Source organism: Cystoisospora suis (assembly GCF_002600585.1).
Source record: "Cystoisospora suis strain Wien I chromosome Unknown contig_30, whole genome shotgun sequence".
Taxonomy (NCBI): Eukaryota; Apicomplexa; class Conoidasida; order Eucoccidiorida; family Sarcocystidae; genus Cystoisospora; species Cystoisospora suis.
Window position 1 is genome coordinate 23,363 of NW_027152832.1, and position 10,230 is coordinate 33,592.

Here is a 10,230-nt window from a genome sequence, read left to right on the forward strand (position 1 = left end):
CTAGACGACTGCCAGTTTAGCTGTCCTCGCGTGCTTGCCTCGCTTGAGAACCCTTCTCTCGGCTTCCCGCTCCCGTTGGCTAGCCCTATCAGCAGGCAAGTGAAGCTACGCTAATGACGCCCAAACTATTCACGCAAACAGTGACTCTCTTTCTTGGGAAGAAGATTGGCACTTGCCTGCGTTGCGCGACCTAGATCCCGCAGCAGCGAAGACGGGGGCCGACCAGGCGCCCCTGTGATCCGCGGTGGCCGTTAGCACACGGGACCTGCCGGTTGTATCGCTGTATAGGCCTATGGCTGTATCGGCCGAGTTGGTTCCCGCTTCCTCCCCATGCAACTCAGACTGAGCATCCCGCGTTACGGTCTATCCTTGTTTGCCAATCTAGAGCGCGATCGCGGTTGGCGCATAGGGTCATTTCAGCTCCGGATGGAAGGCCCCAGTGAGTTCAGAGTGAACCGGTCTTCGATTCTCTCTTGTCAACAATTCATACGGTTCATACACGATGGCAATTGCCAGAAGCGGCACACCAGTATTGATAGCGCGTAGGAATGCAGTGATAAGATTTCTCGATGTGAATCTACCATGCTTCTTTCTTTCGACAACATGGACGGAATTGTCGACCCCGTCGCCCACACCCCCAGCGTACCCTGCGCTGCGCCCGACGAATTGCAGATAGGAGAAGACGCTTCGGGTTCAGTAGCCGAGGACTTGACTGCCGCGATTGTCGTTGGTGGCCAGACTTTCTACGCTTCCCTTTCCACTTTCCGTCGCTCGAAGACGCTACGCGCGTATTTGGAGCGAGCGTCTGTGATTGCGCCGCACTGGCAGTCCCACGAGGACGGCCCTTCCAAACAAGGTGACGTTTCAGAAGGCGGCGGTCAAGACGTCGCGGACCCGTCCGTTGGAGCAGATGACTCTTTCCTGGGGAGTGGCTTAGTACCGGTCCTGGTGTCAGGAACCACACCGTCTGAAAAGCCGAAATCAAGCAGAATCTTCATTGACCGTGATCCACAGCTTTTCACTGTCGTCCTGGCGTATCTTAGAAATGGCCAGCTGGATCTTCCTCACGGCGCCGGCGTGGACGACCGCGCAGGTACGGGGGGGGAAAACAGTATATCAGAGGAGCGCCATCCCCCGCGCCGATCGCTCGAAGGCGACGAGATCGCCGGAAATGCCACAGCTGCCGGACAAGGTGCGCATGGGTCGTCCTTGACGTTGGCTTTCCCTCTGAACAGTTTGAGACGTGAGTTCGACTTCTATGGCCTCGAGTGGCCGAGCTGCTGTATGCGCTGTGGACTGCTGTTCGATCGTTCTCGTGGCTCCAGGCCCGGCCCGGCCGCCTCATCAGAACTGCAGAACGCGCGGTCCGTGGAAGCGACAAATAGTGGCAACTTGCGTGCAGCGGAAGTTGTGGAGGGCGACTCGGAGCCTCGATGCTACTTCCACCCAGGGCAACTGGTTGCCGTGGATCTTCCCCTGTCAGGCGCAAACGTGCGCCCCGGGCGTGAAGGACGTCGGCACGATTCACAGCAGCTCTACTACACGTGTTGCCACAGGCGTGAAGGCGCAGTCGGCTGTAGAACAGGCTTTCATTTGAGCGAAGAAGAGGCTGTCGCTGGCCTCATAAAGCTTCAGATTCGGGAGCGGACCGCCTCTCCTAGCTCGACTCAGCAACCTGCGTCCCTTCCGACCGTCCAGCACAACAGCCGGGAGAACGGTAGGGCGTCAGCGCATGTCCCTTCTGAGATACCTGTACACTCGGCCAGCATTAAACGTGAGGTCACCGAGCACGATACCCTGCATTCCTCAGTCGCGCTGGCGATGCGCGCGTGTGAAGCCGAAGCGCTCCGCCGCATGCAGGATTCGGTTATGGCGTCAACCGGTTTGGCGGGAGCTGGAGAGCAGGTCTCATCGGTAACAGGGTTGACCGCTGCAGACGCACACACAGAGGAGCAAGGTGGCGATCAGTCTGATATCGCGCGGCGGAGAGTAGGCGGAAGCGAAGAGATTGTGGGAGGAAACAGCTCTGATGCTGATGGTCCGGATAAGCGTGATCTCTTCGCTCAAAACAGCACAGTTGTATCGCCTCCCGGGAGCAGAAGCGACATGTTGTATCCCTTTGCATGTGGGGTTGTACCGACTGCACCTACCAACGGCGGAACTAGTGCGGAGCTCTTCGAGACGGCCTCGGCCCGTTTATCATACGCGGACTCCACGTATTCGCATCGTTCGTCTCGTGACCAAGGCCTTATGTACGTGTCGCCGTACCGTCGACAAGAAGGCGATATCGGGTCTTTGTGGCAGGCGCCGGGAATTGGCCACCCAGGGGCAGCTCTGATGACAAATCATCAAGCCTCCGCGACACCTTGCAGCACGTCTCACCTGACGGGCGCGTACATCTCGCCGTATACGCTGATGACGCCTGGCGCGTGCGGAACGAGGAGCGACGCGGCAGGTGTAGTGACTTCTCTGGTCCCAGCCGCGGGTTACTGCTCTCATTGCGGTTCACAGCCGAGCCGGGAGGGTCCGTATACCCCCCACGCGGGGGTGACTCCGTGCGTTGTTTTTCCTGTCCCGTTGTATTATGTCCCGCAGGGGACGCAGGACCGAGTGACAGCGGCGCGGTTGCATGCTCCAGCTGAGTTAGGTGCTCAGCTACGCTCTGTCGAGCCTGTACAGCGTCCCCAACAGCTCTATACATGGGGGGCCGTTGGAAACGGGGACGAACGGAGCCAGATAGATCAGCAACACGAGCTGCAGTCGTATGGGACACTTGCTCCGATGATGGGACAGCGAGGGGAAGGGGAGAATGTCCAGATCTACAAGTGCCCGTACCTGGACCCAGCTGCCGCGGCTGCGTGCCAGCAGAAAGCTGTTGGCTGGTACACTCAGTGGGCTCGAGATGAGCAAGCTTTCATGGCTCACCAACAGCAGCACGCACCACACCAATTCTTGCAACTGCAGAGACAGACCGGAGTGTATGAGACCCATGTCTCCCAACTGGAGTGTAATGCAGCAGGTATGGCGGAACATCCGGAGGTAGCTGACGGTAGCGAACGGGCACTAGGTGGGGGGATGGCAGGGTATTCTCACTTGACTGGACAGCTGATAGCTCCTGCAGCATCATCCTCTTCTGGCGGTTCACCGGTGGGCGGGACCCGAAAGGATGCGGGGCGTACTATCCAAGGAGAGAACGGGGTCTCAGTCCCCGAGAATGAGTCAGTCGGGTCCCGGTGTGAAGACGATCGGCGGACAGAGGGGTCTCAGGGATGCGGTGAAGGCTCTGGCAGTTCTTCGAGAGAGCGTGACGCACGGTCACGGGATGACAGCAGCACTGGGACATCAAACGGCGGGTGCGTTGCATCTGGCAAGCCCGAGTCCGGCTGCGCAAGTCACGGACGTGAACAACAGGTGGGTTCATTCGACCCGAGTCCCGGTGTTTGCTCTGATGCTAGATCCACAACTGACGAAGCGCAGTTCTCAACTCTGACGGACACGACTGAAGACCATTACGTACGGGGACAGGAGGCGACACGTGCACGGGGCACCTCTTTTTACGGGAATTCTTCCTCTAGGGTCGACGAAAATGGAGGAGGGGTGACGCCGGATTATACAGCTTGGGGCTGTTGGCAGAGCGGAGACATTGAGGACACACCAACACTGGACTGTGGATCCGTCATGGCCGCGGATGCGGAGGTGAGAGAAAGCCCGAAAAGAGCTGCCGCCGGTGCAGAGGGGCGAGGAGGAGTCGATGAAGTGTACGCGGACTTGGGCGACGGAGAGGGCTGCGGGAAGATGACTGTTGCTGTCGCTGGCGGGTTGGGATATTCGGAGGAAATGCCATCTGGCGGCAAGGGACGTAGAGCCCGGGGCCACGTCCGAGACGGCCAGAAGGGTGATACGCAGACAGTTGGGGGGAGGGAGGTAGGAGGAGGCTCCGAGCAAAAGCCGGGGGGGGGCAGAGGTGGAGGGGGGGCCCTCAATCCTCTCTTTAAAACGAAGATGTGTCCTCTTCTTAAGGCAGGACTGTGCCCCAAGTAAGGGGTCGGAGTAGGAGGGCGACTGGGGTGGTGACGCAGTCGGCTGCTTAGAACTTCTGCTTGGTATCTGCGTAGGTATTGCAGGACCATGGCTCTACTGTGACTCGTTCAAAGCGTACTCGTACCTACGTTCTTATTCGAACATAGAGGGGTGGATAAATTCGTGTCGCGGAACCACGCTGATGCGGTCTTGGGGACGCTGGTGGGAACACTGTCTCTCCAGGTTTGGTCTCATAAAAGTGTTTGATGCGACAGAGATCACTCTGCCACGCAGTACTGTAGTCGGTCTTCTGCAGTAGCAAACAAGCGCGCTGCTATTCGACGTCCCTTGAAAATGCTGACTCGTACTACCGGGATTGCCACTCAGCGGGAATGAACTTCCTTGTGCGTCTTGTTCGACTGTCAGCAGCCTGGCTATTGATTATAGTTGGCGTGTCCGTTTGTCTTCCTGTTACACTTCAGGACAGCGCGTCGATGCAAATTCGCACACGCTCTTGAGGAGCTACGGCCGACTGCAGAATTTTACAAGACGCAGATATGCAGCTTCTGGTCGATGGGTTTCTGTCGCGCGGGTGTGAGTTGCCGTCATGCTCATGGAGCCGAGGAGCTAAAAGTCCGACCCACAGGCCCGACTGTTGGTGCTGGCAGCCTCCCTGGCTCGAATAAAGACGAAACAAAGACGAGCCACGCTTCGAGAGTACGCGCGAACCGGGTGACTGGGTCACCCCCGTTGCCGTCGGAGACCTCTACAGACTGCGGCAGCTCCAGCCCGGAAAGCGGACAGAGGTACCAAAATGCTTGTGGAGTGGGGTGTTGCGACAGCCGCGGCTCCCAGTGTGGCCGGGTGTCTCATCAGTACCTCGACTCTGCTGGCAACACAACAACGGCAGAGCGGGGACAGAACCACACGGGTTGTCATTGTGAAGGCCGTTGCTGTGAAGAGACAGGAAAATCCGTTTTCAAAGCCGACGAAACTGAAACTGCGCAGTCCAGGCTCTCTCGTCGTGACACAGACGGTGAGTATACAGAAAAAGATGGTTGGTAGGAAGGTGTCAACGTGTTGCCAAAAGGATCCTCTCGTCTTTTCGTATCCGGGTTTGCGCACTCGAGTGCGCCACGGTGTCAGGTCATGCTGTCCTTCGTATTGAGCTAACAAAGGAGACAGCAGATTTCTAAACAATAGAAGTTGTGTGTGCTGCTACAAGGTCAGGCGATTTGGCTTGCTTAGTTGACCAGGCTGTTGGCTGGCTGCCCATACAGCGACCGTGGATGGACGTTGTAGTTTTGTTTTCGTGCATGAGCGGTGGGTGAGCTGCTGGTAGAGAGGGTCTCTTCCTGCTATAGTAGTGTTGGGCGGTCCACTTTGGTTCTTCTCCAGCGTCGGTGTACTTTCTGCTTGCAGGTGGGTTGGCTTCGCGCCCGCCAAGGGACCACGAGGCGGTAAACGGTTCCAAGGATACGTGTTCTGATGGGCTTGCTGGAGATGCCCCGGAGAACAGCTGTTGTAGCAAATTTGGGGGTGAGGCGGAAGGACCCTACCACTCTATGCACATGAATGCGTGTTGTGCTTCTATGGAGCAACCCGGTGGCAGTTGCTAATTTCTCGCCTCCGTCGCAATCAGGCGACGAACTAGCAGCCGTGGAGGTCTTGCAATCCTGCTAGGCCCCGTTTTAGAGTGCGGATGAAGCTGAGGAAGACTGACTATGCAGCAGCCAGACGCGCGGATCGCCAAGGAGTGAAGGGCTGTTGAAAGAGAGACCAGGGCAAGGCAGCTGTGTTTTGATTGTAGTGGTGAGGGAGGAGGTCTCGGTGGTGCTGAGCTGTTCGCACAATGGCCAGGCAGATTTGCGCGAACGCCGAGGAATGATGACAGGGACTGGCTGTCCAGGGTGAAGACGCCAAGCTATTATAAGTTCGGCCGGAGGCCGGGTTGGAGAAGTAGGGAAAGGGGTCGCTTTTCATAGAACTCAGCGTTCCTCTGAGTTTCTTCTCGCACTGCCAGCAATGCAGCAGAAGGTCTGCTTTGTGATCGTAGGGTTAGTTATACCAGCTGTCTTCGTCGGCGTCTTTCCCTCCCGAATGGGCAGCCTTTCTTTCAGGTGTAGCAGAAGGGTAGCATGTCTTTCTTTACCGGGTGATACCGTTCATTTTTCTTTTTCGAAAAGCGAGCCTTTTCTGTGGAGTGTTGAGGGGAGAAGTTTGGAAGAAACAGTAACAGGAGGATATTGTCTTTCTCCTTCGTTCCGAGACTCCTGAGCGATGACACGTCGTGATGTAACAGTGTCCTGTTGGTGGCTCTGCTGTATCACAACGTACGAGTTACGTGTTTGGGAAGGATTCACTTGTGCTGCGCTGCCGACGACAATGTAATAGTGTTGATTTCTCTCTTCTGTTCTTAAGTGGTTTAGTGATTCGCAGTACACGGCGTGTAGAGTGAAGTGAGCCAGCGGACGAGGTGGCGACGAAATACGGAGGGTGGAGTACCCAAAGGATTGAGGCCGGCCTTTTTTTGTCGTAGGCAGTCGTAGGAGAACCAGGCTTTCTTCTCTCTTGTTTTGTTTTCTCCGTGCTGGTGTATTAAAGGCAAGTTTGTGCCGTGCCGCCGAGAGTCTGGGACATAGTAAAAACGACCTCCGCTTGCTTCGTCGTGAGAAACTAAAGAGGACCTTTCTCTTCCTGCGGGAAAGACAGGGGACGGGACTCTTTTGTTGGGTGCATTTATTTTGCTCTGCGTCGGGGGTGAGAGGTAGCCCAGCGGCAGCTTTGTCGATATGTTCTAGTAAGGGTATCTGTTTCTGATGTGCATCGTTCGAGGTTGTTATCCGTATCAACTGCACTTTGTGTTCCGCACCACGGGAGGCATGGCTTACAGTAGTAGGAGAGGCCTCCTATGGAGAAGTTAATGCTGCACTTCCATGGATAGCGCGCGGTCGTTGAGGCCGGTGTGTGGCTCCCGTCGGAGATTCTCAGTCAACTGTCAAAGATCAGTCAGTGTTCTCGCTACGAACAGTCAGGTGGCTGTCTTCCCTGATGCATGTGGGTCATTGGCCATTGATTGTTGTCTGCACCGACCACCTGGCGAAGGCGGCGGACGCTCTAAGAAGGATTTCGTGGACGCTGATGTTGTTGGCATCTGTGCTCACATTGTAGTTTCCAGCAGCGACACCATCAACGTGTAGGGAGTGGTGGTTCTTGCGATGGTGCAGGAGCCGCACGGCAGCACAGTGGTGGGATCTTTTCATGAACTCGGCGAATAGAGCATGTTTTACGGAGGAACGGAGTCTCTTGTGTGTTCGTTCGGTTTGCTCACAGGAGCTAGCGGACAACACCCATGGACGGCTGAAAAGATTCCAGTCCTTCAAAGAAAGCACACAGCGTGTTGTTTCTTTTGTCTTGAGCTGTGGATACAGCGGACACCGCGGAGAACATTCAGAAGTAACTCTTCCTTGACTGACAGAACTGCACTCTGCGCAGCAGTTCAAGTTTTCCTTTGTTTGAGGTGGCCGCGGCAACGGCCGTCTCCTTTTACCAGGCCTCGGGGTAGTTTTCCCAGTTCTTGTTCAGCCCTGGTAAAGACACGTCGACGCTGTCGTCCGTTGCTGGGGCCGCGCGGCGAGGCAACGACGAGGGGTCCATCGGATCCGTCGACAACGGCCGCGACACTTTCCTGCTGCTGCGTTCGTCTGTTGGGCAACGAGGGGGAAGCGGGTTGGGCTACTGTTGTTTGTCTTAGAAGGGATTTGTTGAGTATATAAATGACAATGCGGAGATCACAGCCGCGCAGCTATTACCCACGGCCGACGCCGCGTGGTGGGTAGACGAGGTGTCTTCTGTTCTCTTTCCTCTTTCTGATTGCCCGCTGCATAGCCTAAGACGGCGCTATACATTCCTTCGTCGCATTTTCATTCCTGCGCTCATACGCCTTGACGACGTGCTCGTGACCTAATTTTTGTCGGACGTGCCTAAGACCAAAAAGGAGGAGACTGTGTCTGTCACCGGCATCTCATGTAGATCATAGTTCTTTTTCGCAAGCACCTGACTGAACTGGGCTGCCGAAGACGAACAGGTATCCTTGAAGTCAATGCAGCTACTGGCTCGATTGTGCTAGTAGCACGGAAATGCCGACAGTCGTGCGTCGTGCGCGGGTTCTATGTACGGGTAATCGTTATCAGTGCTGAAGACGATAGGGGACTGATATAAAGGGTGCACCGGTCACATACCCCTCCCGTGGCTGTGATTTTCACCGAGGGTCATCCGTTCTGACTGCACGTTACATGCAGGGTGTCCCGTAGGAGCGTTGGCTCCTCACATGCGTGGCGATCCGAGGGAACTCGGTAGGTTATACGTAAATCAGCCGCCCATCTGGTAACTGAAAAAGGCAGATCAGACATTGAATATGCCTTGTCCGCGTGCTGGAGTTTTCGCAGTACTGCAGCAGGCAGCCGTCAGACTGGAGTCGGAGAAGCGTTGCGTACAGTGGCGAAGTCTTTCCAGCATCTCAGTGTCCGTGATCTTCGCATACGTTTGGGATGCGATACCTGCCGGGTTTACAGGCCGGGTGCAGATAGCACTTCGTTGTTTTGAGTGCTTTTTTTCTTGGTCGTTTCCGATATGAGTCTATTTTTTTTAGATCCACTTCGTCGTCACCGCGGTTATGGTGTCTGGAGTTCTAAGACACCTGTGTTTTTTAGTAGTGCTCGTACTCCTGCTAAAGGCGGACAGTGTCTGCGGGGTATTGAGCACTCAGTAGAGTCTGTTTTGCGGATGTTTGAGCGAGTGCTGCATTAGGCATGTGAGCTGCTGTAGATTGTATACAGAACTTCACTTCGTGGGTTCCGTTTATACGGACGCCGACGAGACAATCCGAACCGCGCGCGACATTGCGTGCCGCACCGTCTTCCAGAGGGTCCTACCCTTGCGATGCCCTGGCGGTAGCGTGGGTCTCCACGGCCGTTGCACTGTTGACTGACCGTACAGGTGGGACACACCACTTCAATGGCGTGTATTACAGGTCAAGGACCCGGTGATACTGCTTTTTCCCTGAGCACGTAGCTATATTGTACTTCAGGGCAGTGGGGGAATGGACGATCAAATATTAACTTACGTAGCTCTAGCGAATCACCCGTGGCCGTACATCATCCCTTGGGGTCGCAGACTTCGTCGATGGTCGGTAGGGCGCAGCAGCTCGGCGTTGAGAAGCAAGTTGCTTCATGCATCGGGTTTCGGTAGACAGCAGCCGATCATAGTCTGTTTACATATGAACACCAAACCGGGATGAATGAAGGCCCGCTGTACACCACGGGAGGGGCTGGCGGTCTGCAGTTGCTGCTACGGCCCCCTCGCCCTAGACGTGTAGTTTCTACGCTATGTTCAGCTATAGTAGGCCGTAGTCAAATGCATGCCGTAGTGTGGAGTACGGGGTGACCGCGATCCCTCCCGCAACTACCATTACTGCAAAGACTCTGAAGGGGAGACAGTAGTTGTCTTGTTACACACGAGAAATTGCCAGCGAAGAGTATGCTCTGGACGAAGGAACGGCGAGTTCGCAGAGTGGGCACGAAGCGTCTCCAGCCGTGCCGATGATCGGTAGAAAGTGCAGTGCGCCAGAATACAAGCAGTTCTGAACAAAGCAACATTGCATGTTCGAGCGCATTTGGGAGTTATTTGAGCCCGCAGCAGCACTGTGATTCTTGTCGGAGATGTGCCTCTATGGCAGTAACGAAGACATTCTGAAGTGCAGCAGATGGACACCTTTCCCAAGGCAGCTGGTGCCGACATGATACAAGATGGATGCAGCACTGAACAGCCCCCCAACAAGGCACTTCTTTCAGAAGATATCATTGACTATGTTCCTCATTCGGCGGCCGTCCTTAGTCTTTTTGTTTCTCTGTCACCCTCTACGCTTCCTTCTCTCTCTCCTTTCAGCGCAGGACCCCGACTATCCCGCAGCGCCCCCCCGGCAGGCGAGCCTCCGTCGCTAACCGGCACCGTCAAATGCATCACGTCCGCTGCAGGCACTTCAAACCGACCCAGAAGCTCTGCGGCGCTCGCAGACCCGTCACCATAAACTTCTGCAGGTCTACCTGCTTGTGCCCCGCTCTCGTTCTCTAACTTTCTCAGCGGCGTGGACAGATCCGCTTCACTCACAGCAACTGAATCCTGAGTCAATTTCTCTGCATTGGTCTCCGA

At 55.7% G+C, this 10,230-nt stretch overlaps 1 protein-coding gene across 1 annotated transcript; it reads left to right on the top strand.

The window, feature by feature from the left end:
• Nucleotides 1–146: 146 nt before the first annotated feature.
• Nucleotides 147–10,215, top strand: CSUI_000072 (zinc finger (ccch type) motif-containing protein). The gene is made up of 4 exons (XM_068060306.1): nt 147–4,037; nt 4,503–5,056; nt 5,443–9,018; nt 9,967–10,215. The coding sequence occupies exons 1-3, from the start codon at nt 583–585 to the stop codon at nt 5,637–5,639; spliced, it is 4,206 nt and encodes a 1,401-aa protein (XP_067927716.1). The 5' UTR covers nt 147–582; the 3' UTR covers nt 5,640–9,018; nt 9,967–10,215.
• The last annotated feature ends 15 nt before the right edge of the window (nt 10,216–10,230 follow it).